Source organism: Carassius carassius, chromosome 5 (genome assembly GCF_963082965.1).
Source record: "Carassius carassius chromosome 5, fCarCar2.1, whole genome shotgun sequence".
Taxonomy (NCBI): Eukaryota; Metazoa; Chordata; class Actinopteri; order Cypriniformes; family Cyprinidae; genus Carassius; species Carassius carassius.
The window spans coordinates 37,108,842-37,133,580 of NC_081759.1; the positions used below are offsets into that span (position 1 = coordinate 37,108,842).

Consider the following 24,739-nt stretch of genomic DNA (forward strand, 5'->3'; position numbering starts at 1 on the left):
GTATAGCTGAAATGAGACATTAAATCATTTATGTACTGATATCTGCACTAATTCATAAATACAGGTTGTATATATCCATCTGCTGTGGAGTTTTGATTTTTATTTCTGTTTACATTTTACAAGTTTGCTTAAATAGTTTTTCATTTATAAAAAATGCACTATTTGAACATATTTGATTATTCACTAATTAATATTTTACATTACACTTTTAAAGTACCTTTATATTTAAATAATAATTAACTGAGGATTTTTGTTAATTCACGTCTAAAAGTTTTGTGTTTAACTCTGAAGTAGTTTAGGGGCATTTTTAGCGTTAATAAAGGTTTTTGACACTAGATGGCGAAACCTACCTAAATAGATTTTAACAGAACAAAAAGTGCATTGCTTTTATTTTTTTTATTTTTTTATTTTTTTTTACATTATTTTCAGAAGACAGTCTGTATTCTTTTAGTTTTCTTTTTTATTATAAGTTTACTATATGCAAGTTGATCTAAGGTAACAAAAGCTGTAGCCTATAGTTACTGTACAACTATTCCTTTTAGAGTGAAAAAAATGGAAATTACAAATGAAATAGCATAAATGAACAGAATTAAAGGTCAGTGAAAATCATTTGTGAATAAATTATTTACAGGTTAGTCCGGAGTCACAATTGTCAAATAATAAATAAAAATCATTGTGATGTTTTATATCCCCTTGTCTTCAGGCAGAGATGCTGAAACAGATATAATTAATCAGCAGCCTAAACATGACAGCTACAGAGTGGACGGTTACTTTAAATTATCATTTTTATCACATAAATTATTTCAATTATTATAATTTGCACACCCTATATTAATAATTTTCAAAAAAATCTTTGAATAAAAGTTTATAAACAAACAAATGAATTACATTCATACATTACGTCTCTGTGAAATACAGAACATGAAGTATTGCTTTGTATCTCCCAGCTTGACTTTACCAGAAAATCTTTATATTTTATTTAATTCATGAAAGAATGGGGAAAAACAAGCCCTATAGATGTAGAGTGTGGGTTGCAATCCGGTATTTGAAGTTAGTTCTGCAGCAAGCAATAGCAGACAGACAGACAGGAGTGTATTGACCCTTGTCGTCATGTTTTTAACAGTCCCCAAGAATCCAGCTTGAAATACAGCGGAGTATACAGAAATCGTAAACAAGCATGCAATTTTTCACATTAAAGCAGAAAAAGTTTTTTTTACATTGACAAGTGAAATAATATAGACTACATTTAATGACAAAAACTACATTGATGTGGAGATATTTTGACACATCTTTTCCTTCCCTAGAGAAGCATCATAACATAAGTACTGTACAATGAGCACATGATGATATGGAGTAAACAGGGATGTTTCCCAAATGATTTTAAAGCAGTTTTCATATTTTGGAGCATCTTGTAAAAAGAAAAAGTAAACAAATTTGCTGCGATTTGCCTTGCAGGAACCTGCTGCATGTTTTCATCTTCACTTTATTAACATCAAATAAATCTGTGGCAGAACTAGTTCTTTAATCATGGGCTGGCCAGTTCATGGGTGATATATTTTAGAGATGCATGCATAGAATATGAAGAAAATCAACATGTAACCCTATTATTGCATTAAAAAGTCATGAATTAATCATATGAATACTAATAAAGCTGATCGAGGTTTAAGTGATTCAAGCATTAGTTCAGTGTGGCGGTTATGGTCCAGTTTGACTCATTAGTAATGAGTAAAACTAGTTGTAATTTGTGTTTGTTCATATTTTATGACTGACTGTTCTCGTCTATTATAATGTTTGAACTTTATTAGTTAGGCTGAAGTTTTTACTGTGGCATCAAAGAAGTACTTGAAGTGTTTTTTAAGATGCTTCTGAAGTAAACCCTCAGCTTCGGTGCAGAGGACTGCAGCAGGGCCTGTAGAACAGTTGTGTTTGTGTAGGGTGCCACACATTGTTGAAGAATTGGAAAGGGTGCCATGTCTGAAAAAAGGTTGGGCACTGCTGCTTTAAATTACCCATTCAAAAAGTCATCAGTTACTTGCTTCCTTTTTTTTTTTTTTTAATCGATACTGATTATTAACATAAACCTTATTTAATAAAAAATATTTTCCAGTCAAACACACTTTACAGTTTTACACCAAATTTACTATGATTTGTCATTATAAGTATTTTTCTTTTGACAGGATAAGATTTGGAGTAAAGGCACAGTAGCAGACAAAATATATCAATACATCATGCAGATGAAATATGATTAATTTACACCAGCACAGAAACTATTCATTGAAAATCTCTTAATTAAATACACAGAAATTTTGTTAATTTATTAAGTAGTTATATTGGTCTCTGCATTAATGTTAGGAATTAGACAGAAGAACTGAACGTTAGTTTATTATCATACATGGGCTTTGTCATGCAGCAAGGAGAATTTTACTTTGTATACACTCATTGTCAGGTCATTTATTTGCATACATTAGTAGCCAGTAGAATTATTCTGTATATGGTTTGTAAATGCCTGTCAACATGCTAGGCTTCTGTAAATACAATTCAAGCAGATGCCATAGTCAATAAAACAAAGACTTCTGAGACACATGACATCTGTTTTTAGTTCACTGTGGCTGGAATAAACTGGATAATAATATGCTGATTACATTATTGCATTTTTAAAGCACTCTCTGAAAACATTTTTATTTGATAGACACAAGCTACAGTAGATCTCAACTGTGAAGAGTCGAGGTATGCGGTTGTCACAGGATCTTTCTGAATGGTTGATGAGCGATCCTCAGTGTCATTCTGCTACCCGCCCTATAGGTCACTATATACAAAACACAGAATTTATTATTACTGTGATATAATATATATACTGTGTGTATATATAGTGTGTGTTTGTGTGTACACACACATACACACACACACACGCACACGCACACGCACACGCACACACACACACACACACACACACACACACACACACACACACACACACACACACACACACACACACACACAGACACAATTTTCAAATCATATAATAATCCACAAACAATAATCCACTTCATGTGTAGTCATATGTGTTGTGTTTTTCTACTGTCACTTTCATTAAGTTAGTTTTTAGTCTTTATTATTTTAGTTAGCATTATTATTTCTGAAGCACTGTCTATCAAAGTCTGTATAACATGTTAATTGCACCCCAACAAAATAACAGGTCATTTCTGCATTAGCCAGTATTTTTGTACTTCTTCTATGTTAACTTGTAATTATTTGTAGAAATATTCCTGGATATACTGGAACATTTTATAAGCTTTGTTCAGAACTATTGAACCTGACACCTCTTATGCACTTAAAGGGATAGTTCACGCAAAAATGAGAATTCAGTTTTAATTACTCACCCTCATGTTGTTCCAAACCCGTAAGACCTTTGTTCATCTTCAGAACACAAATTAAAATATTTTTTATATCTTCTCTGACCCTCTCATAGAGAGCAAGGATCCTTACATGATCAATTCTCAGAAATGTATAGTAAGGACGTATTAAACTAGGTCACATCAGTGGTTCAACCATAATTTTATGAAGCTACAAGGATACTTTTTGTGCACAAAGAAAACAAAAATAAAGACTTTATCCAACAATTTATCTCCTATAGTGCTACTTTGGAGAGAATCACATACGAAAACAACATTTGTATGTAGATACATTGTTTATACTTTAATCTGAATGTAGACAACGTATCCATATACAGCATACATTATTTACATATGTGATACTCTCCAAAATGGAACCAGGGTGACGTGGAGGAGACAAATCGTTGGATAAAAATTTATTGTAAGTTTTTTTTGCGGTTTTTTTTTTCTATGGAAAGGTCAGAGAGCTCTCTGAATTCATCAGAAATATCTTAATTGGTGCTCTGAAGATGAACGAAGGTCTTACGGGTTTGGAACAACATGAGGGTGAGTAATTAATGACAGAATTGTTATTTTTGGGTGATCTATCCCTTTAAGTACTACTTAATGATAATGCTGTTCAGAGAAATACTGTAGCTGTTACTCTACAGTTAAATAATGTTTGAAAGTTGTAGAAAACAATTAGGTTGAATAAAGGTGTATTTTATAAAAACTTCAACAAATTTCTTCAACAGAGTTCTTCATGCCAAACTAGGACATGAGAATGCTGATGTATGTTTGGAAATATTTGTTCTGTTGCACTGTAGTGTTTTTACAGACGGTCAGTTTCAGAAAAGTATTTCTTCTTACCCTTCTCCAAGATGGAAATGTAAAGCCAGTAAAGCTAAATGATTTGCCTGTTTGAAATAAGGGAAAGTTTAAAAAAAAATAAAAAAAATAAAGTGTGTTACTGATCATTAAAACATGCAAATGAAAACAAAAACATTAATAAGCATCCTATTTTCGCTTGAGGTAAAGAAAAATATGTCAGATTTTCTTAGAATTAAGTAGGCTTTATTTATTAATTATCTATAGTTAATTAAAATGACTAATTTAGTGACTTTAACCTACATTGAGATGGTGCTATTCTGATGACTATTTCTGCCCTCTGCAGAAAAAACAAGCAATATGATCTTAATTAGTAATATGTAATGTGTTCAATACATTTTAGAGCAGTGTTCATATTTTCTGGAACATGTTGTTACATACCTGCTGTTTTAACCAGTTCACAGTTTTGTCCGCTGCATCTGAATTCTTCTGACACTTCAGTAATCCTGTATCCTCATAGAACAGACAGTCCACTGTGAGTATGTCTGTCCTGCTGATACATCTGCTGCTGTCTGGAACTGTTTTCTCTGGGTCAAATGTGTGATTAAGTGCCACTAGAACAGTCAGCTTAGAATCTGTTTAAGGACATAGACAAATTTAAAATAATTTCATTTGAAATGCTTAAACACACATCACACTGAGGGAGAATACTCTGTGAAATAAAGTCTTTATTTAATAATAATAAAACAACCTGTAGGGTAAGTTAAATTGTTCAGTGCTGCATCAATATCAGCTCCAGTTTGATAAACAATAGGACAGAAAACTAGAACAATGTCACTCTCGTCCACTGTATGAGTTTCCTCCAGATTCTCAATTCGGTTTCGCAGAATGTCAAAAAATTCCTTCTGACAGCTTTTTATCTTTCCAGCAAAAATGGAGAACACTTTGACCTTTCCTGGAAAATGAATTGGGATTGAATAAGAAAAACAAGGAAACATACAACATGATCAGATCAAAATGAATGGGAATATAATAATACATTTTTTAAAATGATGATATTTTTCTAGGATTGTGTCCAGGAAGATGAGCTATTCTGTTCTATAGTAACACTTGACAAAAGTAAAAAAATGTAAAACGTGGGACTAAACCATAGACTGTATAAAAATATGGACGTAGTGTCCGTGACGTCACCCGTAGACTACAGAAGAGAGTTTTTGAAGCCTAAAGTGTGTAGAGCGGGTCGTCGCCATCTTGGCAGCGCGTCACCGCGCGACTCTCCCGGACGATCAAAAATGGGCAAAAAGGCGGGAGCTAGTTGCTGTAGCCACGCCCACCTAGCGCAACGGCAGTGTCAGCAGCAGCAATCTCCCTGTCACTCAAGTGGCCACGCCCTTAATTATGCAGAACTTTAAGTCTTAATATAATTTAAACGGATGAGTTATAAAAAAATTCACCCCCCTCACAGTTGTCATGAAGGGCAAAATTAGCTATGTAGACCAAAATAATTTTTTGAACCAGGCTGTAAACATGTTTTTTCCTGCTGTAAAGTTGGGCATTTTAACATGGGGAGTCTATGGAACTGACTCCCTTTTGCAGCCAGCCTCAAGCGGCCAGTCGATGAATTGCAGTTTTAGTCACTTCCTTATTGGCCTCTCGAGAGAGAGCGGGAGGTTGGCGCTCGGACTAAACAAGCAGTTCCCTTTCAGTCGGTCACGTTCGACGTTATGAATGGGATCTCGCCCAAGAGCCCAATCACCTTCGAGTGGTACAAAACGAGCCAATGGTACAAAAAGTACCTTGGTCTGCGGAATTTGCATCGAGAGCTCCGCCCCGCAGAGCGGGTATATAAGGAGCAACGCGAGCAACTCGCATTCAAGCTTTCGCTTCGGAGCCAAGCACATCGTTTGCTGCTTTCACCGGAGTGCTGCAAGAGTCACTGGTGTTGGTGTGAAGGTGCGATTCAGCGGTTCGTCTGGGTTTCCTGCGACAGCTCCCGCGTTCCCCTGAGCGCTTCAACACCGCTAAAAGAGCAATTTCTCTCACAAAAGAGATACGGGCCGATTTGCGTCTTTTTAAAGATGTCATTTCGCCCCTGTGTGTTTCTGGGTGCGGTCGATATATCACTCCTCGTGACGGCCACGATCGCTGTGTCACGTGTTTGGGCTTCCAGCACGCTGAGACTGCGTTCGTGGATGGCTCATGTTCTCATTGCGGGGACATGACCATCTCGGCGTTGAGATCGAGACTCGATTACCTTAAAAGGTATAGAGTCCCCTCTGCCACACCCTGTTCTAGCTCTTCTTCTCGTAAGAGGGCTACTTCGGCTGGTGGCCAGGGTGATCTGAGGGTAACTGTGTGGGCTTCCCCGACGAGCGAACCTCCTCGGGCCACACCCCCCTCACATACGCCGCAGCCGGTCGAGTTTCCGGATGAGTTTGCTGGACCCTCTCAGGCTCCTGACATCTCATTCGGGGCTTGCGAAGAGGACCGTATGTCGATCGCCGCATCACAAGGCGGGCTTGAGTCCTCGGGAGATGAGGATTCGGCTGCGTTGCCTCCCTCGGGAGTGCCAGCGTTGTCCGAGTCCGATCCCGAGCTGACAGCCGTGCTTTCCCGGGCAGCGGAGAGCATCGGGCTTGAGTGGAACCCTCCACCCTGTCCTGAGCGCTCAAGGCTGGATGATTGGTTCCTGGGGGCTGCTCATGCGGATCGCCAGCACCCCCCTCTGGTTCCTTTCTTCCCGGAAGTGCACCAGGAGGTAACCAGTTCATGGAAGGCACCTTTAACTGCCCGAAACCGTTCTGGTACTTTCTCCGCCTTCACTGCCCTCGATGACGGGGCGGCCAAGGGGTATGCTGGGATTCCCCCGGTGGAGCGTTCTGTTGCGATGCAACTGTGTCCACGGAGCGCCTCAACTTGGCGTGGTGGTCCCAAGCTGCCCTCCAAGGCCTGTAAGTTCTCATCCACGCTTGTGGCCAAGGCTTACAGAGCTGCGGGCCAGGCCGCTTCTGCCCTGCATGCCATGGCCTCACTTCAGGTCTATCAGGCCAAGCTGCTCCAGCAGCTGCACGAGGGCAGTGCTGACCCAGGGGTTTTGCAGGAGGCGCGCACTGCTACCGACCTCGCTCTCCGGGCGACGAAGGTCACTGCGCGCTCCTTGGGTCAGGTGATGTCCACTTTGTTGGTCCAGGAGCACCACCTATGGCTGAACCTGGCAGACATGAGGGAGCCTGACCGGGCTCAGCTCCTCAACTCCCCGGTCTCCCAGGATGGCCTCTTGGGCGACGCGGTAGAGAGCTTTGCCCAGCAGTTCTCTGCCGCCCAGAAGCAGTCCGAGGCCATCAAGCACATCCTGCCCCGGCGGCCCTCTGCTGCCTCCACCCTGCCGCCGGTGCAGCCGCTTCAGCGGCCCCAAACCTGGTACCCAAACCTTCACTAAAAGAGCTGTTTCCTCTACCTCCGTGTCCCAAGAGGCCACGAACGACAGTTGGCGACGTGCTTCCTCGCCGCTCTCGTTCCCCTCTCCCCTTGCCAGTTTCCAGGCAAAGCCGGCCCGAGAACGCTCCGCCTTCTCATGCCCTCTTTGCTACTTGGAGTCAGATGAGTGCCCGCACTCCACCCCCCCTAAGGGACGCTATGCCTCCCATGCCGGGGCTGTCTGCTCCACCACGCTGCCCCACTGTGGGTACGCCTGTATTCCCCTTGACCCCGCTGGTTCGGTTCCTGGGAGCCTGGCTAGAGCTCCCCAGGCCTTCCCGCTGGCTCATCCGGACGCTCAGGCTCGGCTACGCGATTCAGTTCGCCCGGCGTCCCCCCAGGTTTCGGGGTGTCCACGCAACGATGGTGGGCAAAGATGCCCCTGTCATGCGCGCGGAGGTCGCGACCTTGCTGGCAAAGGGCACGATAGAACCGGTCCCTCCAGCCGACATGAAGTCCGGCTTTTACAGCCCTTACTTCATAGTACCCAAGAAGACAGGTGGGTTACGGCCAATCCTGGACTTGCGTGCCTTGAACCGAGCTCTGCACAGACTCCCGTTCAAGATGCTAACGCCCAAGCACATTTTTGAATGCATTCGTCCGATGGATTGGTTTGCAGCGATCGACCTGAAGGATGCGTACTTTCATGTCTCCATTCTTCCTCGACACAGACCGTTTCTTCGGTTTGCTTTCGAGGGGCAGGCATATCAGTACAAGGTTTTCCCATTCGGGTTGGCCCTGTCTCCCCGCGTCTTTACGAAGGTCGCGGAGGGAGCCCTGGCTCCTCTCAGGGAACAAGGTGTCCGTATCCTCAACTACCTCGACGACTGGCTGATCGTAGCTCACTCTCGAGAGCAGTTGTGCGAGCACAGGGATCTGGTGCTCAGACACCTCGCCCGACTGGGTCTTCAGGTCAACTGGGAAAAGAGCAAGCTCCCCCCTGTGCAGAGGATCTCTTTTCTCGGTATGGAAATAGACTCGGTCGCCATGTTCGCGCAGCTTACGAACGAGCATGCGCAGTCACTGCTGAATTGCCTGAGACAATTCGAGGGCAAGAGAGTGGTTCCACTGAAATTGTTTCAGAGGCTCCTGGGGCATATGGCGTCCGCAGCGGCGGTCATACCGCTCGGGTTACTCCATATGAGACCGCTTCACCACTGGCTTCACGACCGAGTCCCGAGATGTGCATGGCAACAGGGGACGCTCCGAGTGACCATCACTCAGGCTTGCCGCCGAAACTTCACCCCGTGGTTGGACCCCTCGTTTCTACGGGCCGGCGTACCCCTAGAACCAGTGTCCAGACATGTTGTTGTATCAACAGATGCCTCTGCCACGGGCTGGGGTGCCATGTACAACGGGCATGCTACGTCAGGCTCCTGGACAGGACCCCGACTTCAGTGGCATGTCAATTGCTTTGAGTTGCTAGCAGTACGTCTTGCTCTGCACCGCTTCAGGGCCCTGCTGAAGGACAAGCACGCTCTGGTCCGTACGGACAACACTGCGACCTTAGCGTACATCAACCGTCAGGGTGGTCTACGCTCCCGCCGCATGTCGCAACTCGCTTGCCATCTCCTCCTGTGGAGTCACAAGCATCTGAGGTCGCTTCGTGCCATTCACATTCCGGGCAGGCTCAATCGTGCAGCCGACGAGCTCTAACGGCAGCAGTCTCGCCCCGGGGAATGGAGACTCCACCCCCAGTCGGTTCAGCTGATTTGGGAACACTTCGGAGACGCGCAGGTAGACCTGTTTGCGTCTCCAGAAAATTCCCACTGCCAGTTGTTTTACTCCCTGACCGAGGGCATTCTCGGCACGGACGCCCTGGCACACAGCTGGCCGCTGGGCCTGCGCAAGAATGCGTTTCCCCAGTGAGCCTTCTTGCACAGACGTTGTGCAAGATCAGGGAGGAGGAGGAGCAGGTCCTCATGGTTGCGCCTTTTTGGCCCGGCCGGACCTGGTTCCCCGAACTTGTACTCCTCGCTACAGCCCCTCCCTGGCCAATTCCTCTGAGGAAGGACCTTCTATCTCAGAGACGGGGCACCCTCTGGCACCCACGTCCCGATCTGTGGAACCTACATGTGTGGGTTCTGGACGGGTCACGGAAGGTTTAGGTACCTTGCCACCACAGGTGGTAGCTACCATCACTTCAGCTAGAGCCATGTCCACCAGACATGCCTATGCTTTGAAGTGGAACTTCTTCATCACTTGGTGTTCTTCACGGCGTGAGGACCCCTGGAAATGTCCAATTAGGTCAGTGCTTTCCTTTCTTCAGGAGGGGTTGGAACGAAGACTGTCTCCTTCCACCCTCAAGGTCCATGTGGCCGCCATTTCGGCTCACCATGACCCTGTTGAAGGTAAGTCTCTTGGGAGGCACGATCTGATCATCAGGTTCCTGAGAGGAGCAAGGAGGCTCAATCTGCCTCGCCCTCAGCAAGTCCCCTCTTGGGACCTCGCAGTGGTTCTATCAGCACTGCAGAGAGCTCCCTTCGAACCCTTGCTCTCAGTAGACCTAAAAGGACAGAACTCGGTGCCTTAGGACCTCAGACCAGCTCTTTGTCTGTTACAGAGGCCAGCAGAAGGGAAAGGCTATCTCCAAGCAGAGGTTATCCCACTGGATAGTGGATGCTATTGTCCTGGGTTATCAGGCTCAAGACTTGCCATGCCCCGTAGGGGTGATAGCTCACTCAACTAGGAGCGTAGCTTCCTCCTGGGCGCTGGCGCATGGCGCCTCACTTGCAGACATCTGTAGAGCTGCGCGACACCTAACACATTCGCGAGGTTCTATAATCTCCGTGTAGAGCCCGTGTCCTCCCGTGTCCTCGCCATTTCGGGCCAGTAAGGACCTGCTTGATGTCAATCCGCTTGCTGCGCCATTCCACTCCGCGGACTGGATGCGTGCGCTATTCCCCTCAGGTGAGTTCCTCAGTCAGAACCCTGGGTTCCTCCAGCATTGTTGATGTCCAACACTTGTGTACATGCCCTTTGGTCAGCCATGTGTGGGACTAGGTGCCTCCATGTGTCGTGATTCCCCTTCTGGGTAATCCCACGTGTGTATGTCCACAGTAAGTCTCTCCGCAGCATGTGTCTTTCCCTTGGCAAGCCCCTTGCCAGCTCTGTCGTTGAAACTTCCACCCAGCAGGCTGGGTACCTCAGAGTTCTTATGTATCACCACCTTGGTAGATACCTGCCTTCTGTAAGTCCTCCCACAGGCAGGCAGCCTGCTAGCATATGTCCAGCTGGAATATGCTACCCAGTGTAGTCTGTGTGAGCAATAGGCCCTCACTCGTGCTGGCCTCACGACAGGGTGATATCACTCACACGGGTCGCTGGAAGACAGCCATGTGGCGTTTTGTAAGGGACCCCATTCGTAACGTTGAACGTGACCGACTGAAAGGGAACGTCTTGGTTACGTATGTAACCCTCATTCCCTGAAGGAGGGAACGGAGATGTTACGTCCCCTTGCCACATCGCTGTTCCGCTGAACGGCCGGGTCACTGGCTCGGCTCCTCAGCGAAGACTTGAATGCGAGTTGCTCGCGTTGCTCCTTATATACCCGCTCTGCGGGGTGGAGCTCGCGATGCAAATTCCGCAGACCAAGGTACTTTTTGTACCATTGGCTCATTTTGTACCACTCGAAGGTGATTGGGCTCTCGGGCGAGATCCCATTCGTAATGTCTCCGTTCCCTCCTTCAGGGAACGAGGGTTACATACGTAACCAAGACGTTACTGTGTGAGATCCCTCATAAGATGCAGACTTACCTGTACTAGGTTTGTTGTTTCCTAGCAATGTCAGTGATGAACCTTTCTACAGACACAATTTACAGTGAAATTCAGTCACAGTATCTGGACAAACACCGGCATTTTAAACAGCAACTTAAGCACAACAACATAACATTTACCTTATTTAATTTGCATCTTTCATGTTCTGGATTTTGGATATGTCCTGGGTTAACTTTTGTTATAAAACAATGAGCAACGTATAATTATGTTATATATAATGTTACTTAAATTGTATATTTACTGAGGTTATATTTAAATGACAAAAAGTGATTATACCGGTACTGGTTTCCATCTCTATCTCTTCGAAATTCATGCTCTCATTCATACGTCCGCTTATATTTTCCTCTTTTGCTGCCTGTGGCACTGTAGCCTTGTTGCCCTGATGATCTTCCTTTGGTGGAGCTGTTTTTTCTAGCTTATTGAAAACTTTATGAAATCAAGCATATTAAAATTCTTTATAAATGTTAATATATACACACACACACACACACACACATAAGATAACCAAATGTATTTATTCTGTATGGAATAAATCAAGTTCTCTGTGTTTAAAATTAATGCACTTTAAGCTTTCTAACAGAACTCACCTGCCAATAAAGCAGAATTTGCCATTTTTATTCTCTCCTCATTAGTCCATGTTTTGTCGATCTGTTGAGAAGAACATTTAGAACATTGAGAGAAGAATATCGTCCATCAACCTTTTACGAAATTCCTGAAATATCATATAAAATAAATATTCAGAAAGTTCAGAAACAATGGACAATCCAGAGAGTTTCACCATTTGATTATAAAGGTTATATTTTTATATTATGTTATGCTTAAAACCTGTTAACAGATATACATAATTGTCAGGAAATAAAGGCATGGCATGGTACTAGATCACAAATGCAATGTAGAAAAGACATGCTTACTCACATGCACACACACACACACACACACACACACACACACACACACACACACACACACACACATGTGTGACTGCAACAGAGAGCATTTTTATAGAAACTACCAAATAAAATCAATAAATCCTGCTTAAATCCGAAAATGTCTAAACAAAAATGAAGAACTGATACTACAGCACAAATGCAATGTGGACTGTACACACATACACACACACACACACACACACACACACACACACACACACACACACACACACACACACACACACACACACAAACACTACACACACTCTCTCTCTCTCACACACACGCAATTCATATTTGCTTATTGCAGTTGTTATTTTATTTATTTTCTTTTTGTTTTTATTTACATTTATGTAAAATAAAATTGTGTTGATTTTACTTTTAGGTTTGAAAAAAAATTGTGCCTGCAATTTGCAACTTGTGTGGCATTTCTGCAAATTTATGTGGCATTATTGCTAAAAAGGCCATTCAAAGTACCTCAAACAACAAAAACAAAACCAAATTCTAACCTTTGAAAAAAAAAAAACTGTTGTATGTATTTTATAAAACAAATATCAGAAAGTTTGTGGGAGGAGCAGTTGTCAGCTTCCAGAAAAATTAATTGTTCTCTATGGACCTCTGCTGGATATATATGGTCCTTACACTATTCTTTCAAAAACTCTCATTTCTACATATTTTTCTCTAACCAGCAGATGGCAGAATTCTACACCTAACACAGAATCTAGATCTATTTCCCAAAGCAATTTAAATTAAATTTGTCATCAAGTTATTTTTTTTTCATAAAAAAATTTATATTTATATGTATATCACATGCAATGTAATGGTGTAGTTATGGAATTCTGTGGTAAATAAATACAAAAGATCTTCATATCTCAAAAAAAACCCCACATCATTAATGTAGATGAGACGTAAACAACAACAAAAAAGATATAATTTGTGTAATTAAAAATCTATATATTTGTCACAGTTAATCTTTCAATGTTTGGTATCATACTGACCCCAAGGACCTTAAGTGTAAACAGGAAATGAGGATCATTTGAGGGTTAAATCTTATTAGTTCATAGAGACCTACAAAATATACTTTCAGTTATTTACAGTGTTGGGGGTAACGCATTACAAGAAATGTGAGTTTAGGTAGTCAGATTTTTTTTCTTTTTTTTTATTAACTAGTAAAGTAACATTACTTTTTTTTTTAATTCAGTAGGATATATCTTACTATATTACTAAAATATCTTAATATTACTGTACTCTATATACTTTTTCAAATAAATAACTCCAGACAGTTTGTTTCCCACACTTGACAGCTCTGGTGTTGACATGTTGAGAGAAATCGGGAGTAAGTGCAGAGTAGCTGTGTGAACATGATGTAAATGTAGTTCTAGACTAAATGTGAACATGTATTTACTCCGCTCACCTGCACAAAAACAGATTCAGTGTTCCTCAAAATAAATAAAAACAGTCAAATGTAATCTCAGAATATTATACAAACCTGCAATATAAATATGTTAAATAAGAAAAATATAATTTATGTACCTTCTATGATTCAATTAAAACATACCAATAAGCAAGAATGGCACATTTGTTTAATTTTTGTTATTTCTGAGTAGTGTTGGACTTTCTTCTCCTGCATCATATTCTTCATGCAATTTGTCTGAACTGGCCCTCTACTGTATAGACATGAATTTACATTTACTTCAGTCTGAGGTGTATTTATTTCACCTTTGGTGTAAAAGGCTTTTACAATTGTAAAATAACTTTTTTATATTAAAAACAAACAAGCAAATCCTGCCCAGAATTAAAAAGTAACTCAAAGGTAACTTAACACATTACTTTTCATAAATAGTAACTAACATAATTAATTACTTTAGTAAGGAGTAACATGATATTGTAATGCATAACTTTTAAAAGTAACTTTCTCAAACACTGTTGTTTCATAAATGATAGAAGAAATTCACACTGTAATTAAAGTAAGCTGTAAACTGTTCATTTTTCTATTACCTGTTCAGTCGATAATGTTGTTGTTTGTAGAGGCATTTCATTATGATCTCCATGGGCCTTTAATGCTGTTGAGAAACATGTTATATACTATGAATCGCAGTAAAACAGTTAAGTAAAAACAGTTAAGAGTATTATGTTAAACAGTTAAGAGTATGAAAAAATTTGCAAATGTTTAACCAGTTAAAATGAGACTCGGGAAACTGTGGGAACGAAACTTGGCACTCTTCAATATACATATTTTTGTGAGGCTGATGGGATTGGATGGTTTGTTAATTTGGTACAAGAACAGTTTAAAAATAGATTAGATCAATACAAGCAGTCTCCTTTCTCAGTTTATTGATTACACTCAGATCAAACACTTAACAATCCTCTGGATTTCAGTTCATTCTGAAAAGAGGATAGAGCTGGGGTCGAATGTAGCTACAGTATATAAAACACTCACATTTCCTTATTGTTATCTCTGCTGTCCTGTCTCCACTGGTGACCTGACACAGGTAATCACCAGCATGTGATTCTCTGACATCCTTCAGCCGTATGGACACAATTCCTCTCTCCAGCTCCTCAGTGCATAGACTCATTATGCCTTCATAACTCTCCCCCAATATCAACCGTCTGTTCTTATAGAAACATACACAGTCTGTTTCCTTAAACCATCTGATCTCCATATCAACAGCACTGATTTCAGGAGGCAGGTGACACTGAATGGTGGAATCTGATTTAGATTCTCCAGAGAAAGATAACTGAAACTCATCTGCATTGGGAAAAAGAGAAAAATGAGGACTCACACACAAAAAAATATATAAATATCTTTTATAACATTAATGGCATAAATAGCTACAAAAAAAAAAGTGCCGCATTGAACACCTTAACTTATTTTTTTTTCTATTACAAATATTTTACACACTCTCTGAAAAAAGGGTACATATGTGGTCACTTGGGCGGTCCCTTTGTAAAATGTACCACCACAGTGACAGCTTTTGGAACTTTCTCATTTTCTTTCTGATATTGTATAACTCACTATATTAGGTTATTAGTCATTTTTAAGAGTCCAGATTCCAAAAAGACAATTACATTTCTAAGACATTAATTTGTTTGTTGTCAAATGTAACCAAAGACTAATTTTAACCTACTAGATTTCTGTTTTGGAGATCCCAATGCCCCCCGTGCCTGTTCAGAAAAATGGCATTAATATAATTATAACATTTTCAACCAAAGGAGCACAACCGCAGTGCAATAATCTATAATAATCTACTTCATGTGTACTCATATCTTTGGTGTTTTCTGAAACACTGGATATCAAAGTCTGTATATGTTAATTCCACGCCAACAAAATAACAGGTAGATTTTTTTTTAAAGTTGAACAGTGTATTTTACAAAAATCTTAATATCTTAATAATTTAAAACTTGTTACATCAGTTCTAAATGCCAAACTATAGGACATCAGAAAGCTGTTGTATGTTCTTAAAAACTTGTTCTGTTGCACTGTAGTGTGTTTACAGACAATCAATTTCAGAAACGTGTTTGTTCTTACCGGTAAAGATGAAACTACATTTGTAAAGATAGATGGTTTGTCTGTTTCAAATAAGGGACAGTTAAAAAAAATTAAAGTGTGTTACTAAGAATTAGGACATGTCAATTAAACAAAAATAAATAAATAAATAAGCCTAAATAATAAGAATTAATGATACTGCAAACTTTAATAATACTTGATTTATTAATAAAGTGACTTAGTATAACCTACATTCACATGGGGATTTCTTGATGAGTATTTTTGCCCCCTGCAGATAAATTGCAATATGATCTTAATTAGTAGTATGTAATGTGTTAAATACATTTTTGAGCAGTTTTGATATTTTCTGGAACATGTTGTTAAATACCTGCTGTTTTAACCAGTTCACAGTTTTGTCATATGCATCTGAATTCTTCTGACACTTCAGTAATCCTGTATCCTCATAGAACAGACAGTCCACTGTGAGTATGTCTGTCCTGTTGACACATCTGCTGCTGTCTGGGACCGTTTTCTCTGGGTCAAATGTGTGATGAAGCACCACTAGAACAGTCAGCTTAGAACCTGTTTAAGTACATAGACAAATTAAAGATAATTCCATATGAAATTCTTAAACACACATCACATTGAGGCATAATACTCTGTCAAATAAAATCTTTAAAATAGTGTGATGATGATGATAAAACAACCTGTAGGGTAAGTTAAATTGTTCAGTGCTGCATCAATATCAGTTCCAGCATGATAAACAATAGGACAGAAAACTAGAACAATGTCACTCTCGTCCACTGTATGAGTTTCCTCCAGATTCTCAGTTCGCTTTCTCAGAATGTCAAAAAATTCCTTCTGACAGTTTTTTATATTTCCAGCCAAAATGGAGAACACTTTGACCTTTCCTGGAAAATGAATTGGGACTGAATAAGAAAAACAGAGCAACATTAAAATAGCAATCATTAAAATGACAAAGCTAAAAAAAATAAAAAATGCAATGTGTGTGACTAGACAAGCAATTATTGTGAGAGATCCTCAAAAGATACAAACTTACTTCTACTAGATTCGTTGTTTCCTGTTATCGGCCTCTGTATATTTTACAGACACAACTTATAGTGAAATTCAGTCACAATATCTGGATAAACACTTTTAAACAGCAACTTCAGCACAACAATATAACATTTACCTTATTTACTTTGGCCAACCTTTCACATTCTTGATCTAGGCTTTCTCCTGGGTTTGTAAAGTCTTTTGTGGTTAAATCTGTAGAAATGAAGATAAAACAATGAGCAACATATAATTAATGTTACTTAAATGCCATATTTACCATGGTTATATTTAGTGACAAAAGGACTTTAACCTACTTTGACGTGGACATATTTTGACATCTGTTTGCTTCTGTAGAAAATGATTACATCATGGGCTTATGAGTACAATGATGTTTTGTAAATGAAATATTTTAGAGCATCTTGTTACATACCTGCTGTTTTAACCAGTTCAAAGTTTTGTCATATGAATCTGAATTCTTCTGACAATTCTTCAGTAATCCTGTATCCTCATAGAACAGACAGTCCACTGTGAGTATGTCTGTCCTGTTGACACATCTGCTGCTGTCTGGGACCGTTTTCTCTGGGTCAAATGTGTGATGAAGCACTACTAGAACAGCCAGCTGAGAATCTGTTCAGAAAACAGATACATTTGTCTAATGTCTTCACTATTAAAATATAATGTACTCCAGAATATTCTGAATAACAAACATATTTATTACTTAAAAGTGACAGTAAACTCAAACAACCTGTCTTGTTACTGAATCTTTCAAGTGCATTGTCAATGTCGGTTCCAGCTCGGGAAAAAACAGGACAGAAAACCAGAATAATATCACTCTCGTCCACTGTGCCAACTTCGGTCAGATTCTCAATTCTGCTTTGCAGTACGTCAGTAAAGTCCTTATCACAGCCATTTGTTTTTCCAGTCCGAAATATGCACATTTTGACATCTGGAAAATTCAGCAGCATGGAAAAATAAAAAAGAGACAAAATCTTTTGTTGTGGATATGCTGTTCATGTCCATTTTGACTTCACATACACAAATCTACATATTTTACCCAAATATTTACTGTACAGTATCTGCTTCTGGCCTGATACTCTGATGTATGTGACAAGCATTACAGTTTCTGTTCTTTCTCTTTCACATCAAAGTTACATTATTTATATTAATATATTTTAACTAGCTATCCTGTGTCTGTTAACGTGTCTTTCAATAATTCACTTTAACAACTGATCTTAAAACAGTAGTAGGTTTCTAGCAGATGTTAATAAATTCTAGAAATTCTGATACATTGTCAAAATATATCACAGATAAGTTTGTATCATTCTATTTGTTCTGCAGTCATGAATATGTATGTTCAAGTGCAGATTAACATTGGAATATATAAAAAATGATGCCTATTTGAAATAAGGGACAGTTATTAGTAACACAAATAAAGTGTGTTACTGATCATTAAAACAGGCAAATGAAAACAAAAACATAAGTAAGCATCCAATTTTCGCTTGAGGTAAAAAAAAATATGCTTAAATTTCTTAGAATTAAGTAGGCTTTCTTTATTAATTATCTATAGTTAATTAAAATGAATAATTTAGTGACTTTAACCTACGTTGAGATGGTGCTATTCTGATGCCTATTTCTGCCCCCTGCAGAAAAAACAAGCAATATGAGCTTAATTAGTAATATGTAATGTGTTCCATACATTTTAGAGCAGTGTTCATATTTTATGGAGTATCTTGTTAAATACCTGCTGTATTAACCAGTTCACAGTTTTGTCATATGAATCTGAATTCTTCTGACAATTCTTCAGTAATCCTGTATCCTCATAGAACAGACAGTCCACTGTGAGTATGTCTGTCCTGTTGACACATCTGCTGCTGTCTGGGACCGTTTTCTCTGGGTCAAATGTGTGATGAAGCACCACTAGAACAGTCAGCTTAGAACCTGTTTAAGTACATAGACAAATTAAAGATAATTCCATATGAAATTCTTAAACACACATCACATTGAGGCATAATACTCTGTCAAATAAAATCTTTAAAATAGTGTGATGATGATGATAAAACAACCTGTAGGGTAAGTTAAATTGTTCAGTGCTGCATCAATATCAGTTCCAGCTCGAGAAACAATAGGACAGAAAACTAGAACAATGTCACTCTCGTCCACTGTATGAGTTTCCTCCAGATTCTCAGTTCGCTTTCTCAGAATGTCGAAAAATTCCTTCTGACAGCTTTTTATATTTCCAGTCAAAATGGAGAACACTTTGACCTTTCCTGGAAAATGAATTTGGACTGAATAAGAAAAACAGAGCAACATTCAAATATGATCAGACCAAAATGAATGTAAAATAATAATACAGTTTTAAAAATGAATTTATTTTTCTAGAAGGAAGTATACTGTTCTATTAACTCTTGACAAAGCTAAAATAAAAAATAAAAATGCAATGTGTGTGACTAGACAAGCAATTATTGTGAGAGATCCTCATAAGATACAAACTTACTTCTACTAGATTCGTTGTTTCCTGTTTTCGGCATCTGTATATTTTACAGACACACAACTTATGGTGAAATTCAGTCACAGAATCTGGATGAACACTTTTAAACAGCAACTTAAGCACAGCAATATAAGATTTACCTCATTTACTTTGGCCAACCTTTCACATTCTTGATCTAGGCTTTCTCCTGGGTTTGTAAAGTCTTTTGTGGTTAAATCTGTAGAAATGAAGATAAAACAATGAGCAACATATAATTAATGTTACCTAAATGCTATATTTACCATGGTTATATTTAGCGACAAAAATGACTGTTTCTGTTCTTTCTCTTTCACATGAAAGTTACATGATTGATAATAATATATTTTAACTAACTATCCTGTGTCTTTTAACGTGTCTTTCAATTATTCACTTTAACAACTGATCTTAAAACAGTAGTAGGTTTCTAGCAGATGTTAATAAATTCTAGAAATTCTGATACATTGTCAAAATATATCACAGATAAGTTTGTATCATTCTATTTGTTCTGCAGTCATGAATATGTATGTTCAAGTGCAGATTAACATTGGAATATATAAAAAATGATGCCTATTTGAAATAAGGGACAGTTATTAGTAACACAAATAAAGTGTGTTACTGATCATTAAAACAGGCAAATGAAAACAAAAACATAAGTAAGCATCCTATTTTCGCTTGAGGTAAAAGAAATATGCTTGATTTTCTTAGAATTAAGTAGGCTTTATTTATTAATTATCTATAGTTAATTAAAATGAATAATTTAGTGACTTTAACCTACGTTGAGATGGTGCTATTCTGATGCCTATTTCTGCCCCCTGCAGAAAAAAAACAAGCAATATGAGCTTAATTAGTAATATGTAATGTGTTCAATACATTTTAGAGCAGTGTTCATATTTTATGGAGTATCTTGTTAAATACCTGCTGTATTAACCAGTTCACAGTTTTGTCATATGAATCTGAATTCTTCTGACAATTCTTCAGTAATCCTGTATCCTCATAGAACAGACAGTCCACTGTGAGTATGTCTGTCCTGTTGACACATCTGCTGCTGTCTGGGACCGTTTTCTCTGGGTCAAATGTGTGATGAAGCACCACTAGAACAGTCAGCTTAGAACCTGTTTAAGGACATAGACAAATTAAGGATAATTTCATATGAAATGCTTATACACTCATCACATTGAGGCAGAATATTCTGAGAATGAATAACTTTATTTAAAATAGTTTGACGATGATAATAAAACAACCTGTAGGGTACGTTAAATTGTTCAGTGCTGCATCAATATCACTTCCAGCTCGAGAAACAATAGGACAGAAAACTAGAACAATGTCACTCTCGTCCACTGTATGAGTTTCCTCCAGATTCTCAGTTCGGTTTCGCAGAATGTCAAAAAATTCCTTCTGACAGCTTTTTATCTTTCCAGCAAAAATGGAAAACACTTTGACCTTTCCTGGAAAGTGAATTGGGATTGAATAAGAAAAACAAGGAAACATACAATATGACCAGATCAAAATGAATGGAAATATAATAATACATTTTTTAAAATGATTATATTTTCTAGGATTGTGTCCAGGAAGATGAGCTATTCTGTTCTATAGTAACACTTGACAAAAGTCAAAAAATGTAAAATGTGGGACTAAACAAGCAGTTACTGTGTGAGATCCCTCATAAGATGCAGACTTACCTGTACTAGGTTTGTTGTTTCCTAGCAATGCCAGTGATGAACCTTTCTACAGACACAATTTACAGTGAAATTCAGTCACAGTATCTGGACAAACACCGGCATTTTAAACAGCAACTTAAGCACAACAACATAACATTTACCTTATTTAATTTGCATCTTTCATGTTCTGGATTTTGGATATGTCCTGGGTTAACTTTTGTTATAAAACAATGAGCAACGTATAATTATGTTATATATAATGTTACTTAAATTGTATATTTACTGAGGTTATATTTAAATGACAAAAAGTGATTATACCGGTACTGGTTTCCATCTCTATCTCTTCGAAATTCATGCTCTCATTCATACGTCCGCTTATATTTTCCTCTTTTGCTGCCTGTGGCACTGTAGCCTTGTTGCCCTGATGATCTTCCTTTGGTGGAGCTGTTTTTTCTAGCTTATTGAAAACTTTATGAAATCAAGCATATTAAAATTCTTTATAAATGTTAATATATACACACACACACACACACACACACATAAGATAACCAAATGTATTTATTCTGTATGGAATAAATCAAGTTCTCTGTGTTTAAAATTAATGTACTTTAAGCTTTCTAACAGAACTCACCTGCCAATAAAGCAGAATTAGCCATTTTTATTCTCTCCTCATTAGTCCATGTTTTGTCGATCTGTTGAGAAGAACATTTAGAACATTGAGAGAAGAATATCGTCCATCAACCTTTCATGAAAATCCTGAAATATCATATAAAATAAATATTCAGACAGTTCAGAAACAATGGACAATCCAGATAGTTTCACCATTTGATTATAAATTCAATATTTTTATAATCATTTACTAAACTCTTTTATTATTCTTAAAACCTGTTAAGAGTGTCAGAACAGATATACATAATTGTCCCTGTTGTACCCTGCTTTTGTATCCAGTTACATAAACTGAATCCATTCAAATATGTGTATATGGTATATAGAAGTGAATATAGTAAGAACAAACTTCCACTGGTATTTGGTTTGATGATCAAACAGATTTTTTATTTTAAATATTTTTCTAAAGTGAGTTGTACAATGGCTTGTCCCTTTAAGGGTGCTGCCCATGTGATGTGTTTGAACCTTATTTAGCCATACAATGCTCACTGTAGTATCTTAGGACAGATTATATTACTCTACTAATATGCACTTATGGATAGAAGAGGTACAAAGTTGCCCCTTCAAGGGTACTGCTGTACTAGTGACATGCGATTACTGCAAACGTTTTGACAGTAAAGCAAGTGAATGGAATTGGACAGCAACAACGTTCTGCCTACAGATAAAGTGCTTTCTTTTGTATAAAAATTGCAAATGTTTTTTTTTTAAATGACAAATAGAAACTTAACGGTAACTTAAATGGCTACTAAAAAAATGGTTCTGTTCATCTCAGTGGAATAAGATTTTGTGACTTTCATACATGTTCTATCTATATTCACATACAAAACTGTGTTTGATTTGGTTGTTCTGAAGGTATGTAATTATTATTATTTTTTTTATTTTTTTTACAAATCTGGCCCTTGGGGTAAATATGATCCCACACTGAAATGAATGGGAAATTTAAAAAAAAATTATAAATCTGGCATGAATCTGAAAATTTCCACACAGAAATAAAAGCATAGTATTAGATCAGAAAAAAATGTAGAAAAGACATGCTTACTCACATGCACACGCACACACGTGTGCGACTGCAACATTTTACATAATACATTTTACAGAAATTGGCAAATAAAATCAATAAATCCTGCTTAAATATTAAAATGTCTAAACAAAAAATGAAGGCCTGATACTACAGCACAAATGCAATGTGGAACAAGCATACTCATGTACGTACCTGTACACACACACACACACACACACACACACACACACACACTCACTCACTCTTCCGCTCTCATACACACACACACACACACACACACACACACACTTCATATCTGCTTATTGCAGTTGTTTTTTTTATTATTGTTTTTTTTTTTTGGTGTTGGTTTTATTTACATTTAAGTAAACTAAAATTGCAAAACAATTCAAAATCCAAAACAGTATTAATTTAGATGAGACGTAAACAACAACAAAAAAGATATTATTTGTGTAATTAAAAATCCATATATTTTTCACAGTTAATCTTTCAATGTTTGGTATGATATTGACCCCAAAAACCTTAAGTGTAAACAGGAAATGAGGATCATTAGAGGGTTAAATCTTATTGGATCATAGAGACCTACAAAATGTACTTTCAGTTATTTACAGTGTTGGGGGTAACGCATTACAAGAAATGTGAGTTAGGTAGTCAGATTTCTTTCTTTATTTTATTAACTAGTAAAGTAACATTACTTTTTTAATTCAGAAGGATATATCTTACTATATTACTAAAATATCTTAATATTACTGTACTATATATACTTTTTCAAATAAATAACTCCAGACAGTTTATTTCCCACACTTGACAGCTCTGGTGTTGACATGTTGAGAGAAATCGGGAGTAAGTGCAGAGTAGCTGTGTGAACATGATGTAAATGTAGTTCTAGACTAAATGTGAACATGTATTTACTCCGCTCACCTGCACAAAAACAGATTCAGTGCATTTGACTGTTTTTATTTATTTTGAGGAACAATCTCAGAATATTATACAGACCTGCAATATAAATATGTTAAATAAGAAAAATATAATTTATGTACCTTCTTTGATTTAATTAAACCATACTAATAAGCAAAAATGGCACATTTGTTTAATTTTTGTTATTTCTGAGTAGTGTTGGACTTTCTTCTCCTGCATCATATTCTTCATGCAATTAGTCTGAACCGGCCCTCTACTGTATAGACATGAATTTACATTTACTTCAGTCTGAGGTGTATTTATTTCACCTTTGGTGTAAAAGGCTTTTACAATTGTAAAATAACTTTTTTATATTAAAAACAAACAAGCAAATCCTGCCCAGAATTAAAAAGTAACTCAAAGGTAACTTAACACATTACTTTTCATAAATAGTAACTAATATAATTAATTACTTTACTAAGGAGTAACATGATATTGTAATGCATCACTTTTAAAAGTAACTTTCTCCAACACTGTTGTTTCATAAATGATAGAAGAAATTCACACTGTAATTAAAGTAAGCTGTAAACTGTTCATTTTTCTATTACCTGTTCAGTCGATAATGTTGTTGTTTGTAGAGGCATTTCATTATGATCTCCATGGGTCTTTAATGCTGTTGAGAAACATGTTATATACTATGAATCGCAGTAAAACAGTTATGTAAAAACAGTAAGGCTGATGGGATTGGATGGTTTGTTAATTTGGTACAAGAACAGTTTAAAAATAGATTAGATCAATACAAGCGGTCTCCTTTCTCAGTTTACTGATTACACTCGGATCAAACACTTAACAATCCTCTGGATTTCAGTTCATTCTGAAAAGAGGATAGAGCTGGGGTCGAATGTAGCTACAGTATATAAAACACTCACATTTCCTTATTGTTATCTCTGCTGTCCTGTCTCCACTGGTGACCTGACACAGGTAATCACCAGCATGTGATTCTCTGACATCCTTCAGCCGTATGGACACAATTCCTCTCTCCAGCTCCTCAGTGCATAGACTCATTATA

General features: G+C 38.3%; 2 protein-coding genes across 2 annotated transcripts in view; both read right to left on the bottom strand.

The window, feature by feature from the left end:
• Positions 1 to 11,437: 11,437 nt before the first annotated feature.
• Positions 11,438 to 15,534, bottom strand: LOC132140517 (uncharacterized). The gene is made up of 6 exons (XM_059549288.1): positions 15,511 to 15,534; positions 14,823 to 15,131; positions 14,381 to 14,445; positions 12,041 to 12,101; positions 11,730 to 11,879; positions 11,438 to 11,478 (listed from the first exon to the last, which is right to left on the bottom strand). The coding sequence occupies exons 2-6, from the start codon at positions 15,043 to 15,045 to the stop codon at positions 11,438 to 11,440; spliced, it is 540 nt and encodes a 179-aa protein (XP_059405271.1). The 5' UTR covers positions 15,046 to 15,131; positions 15,511 to 15,534.
• A 573-nt stretch (positions 15,535 to 16,107) lies between these two features.
• The window catches only part of si:dkey-27p18.3 (uncharacterized), a 162,956-nt gene continuing 154,324 nt past the window's right edge, over positions 16,108 to 24,739 (bottom strand). Inside the window, exons 26-38 of the mRNA XM_059549290.1 lie at positions 19,554 to 19,630; positions 19,420 to 19,453; positions 18,989 to 19,210; positions 18,667 to 18,863; positions 18,529 to 18,565; positions 17,671 to 17,871; positions 17,356 to 17,552; positions 17,240 to 17,273; positions 17,062 to 17,138; positions 16,930 to 16,963; positions 16,577 to 16,798; positions 16,258 to 16,451; positions 16,108 to 16,158 (exon numbers count right to left, since the gene is read on the bottom strand). Of these exons, the coding sequence (XP_059405273.1) occupies positions 16,108 to 16,158; positions 16,258 to 16,451; positions 16,577 to 16,798; positions 16,930 to 16,963; positions 17,062 to 17,138; positions 17,240 to 17,273; positions 17,356 to 17,552; positions 17,671 to 17,871; positions 18,529 to 18,565; positions 18,667 to 18,863; positions 18,989 to 19,210; positions 19,420 to 19,453; positions 19,554 to 19,630 (1,577 nt within the window). The remainder of the gene's footprint in view (positions 16,159 to 16,257; positions 16,452 to 16,576; positions 16,799 to 16,929; positions 16,964 to 17,061; positions 17,139 to 17,239; positions 17,274 to 17,355; positions 17,553 to 17,670; positions 17,872 to 18,528; positions 18,566 to 18,666; positions 18,864 to 18,988; positions 19,211 to 19,419; positions 19,454 to 19,553; positions 19,631 to 24,739) is intronic.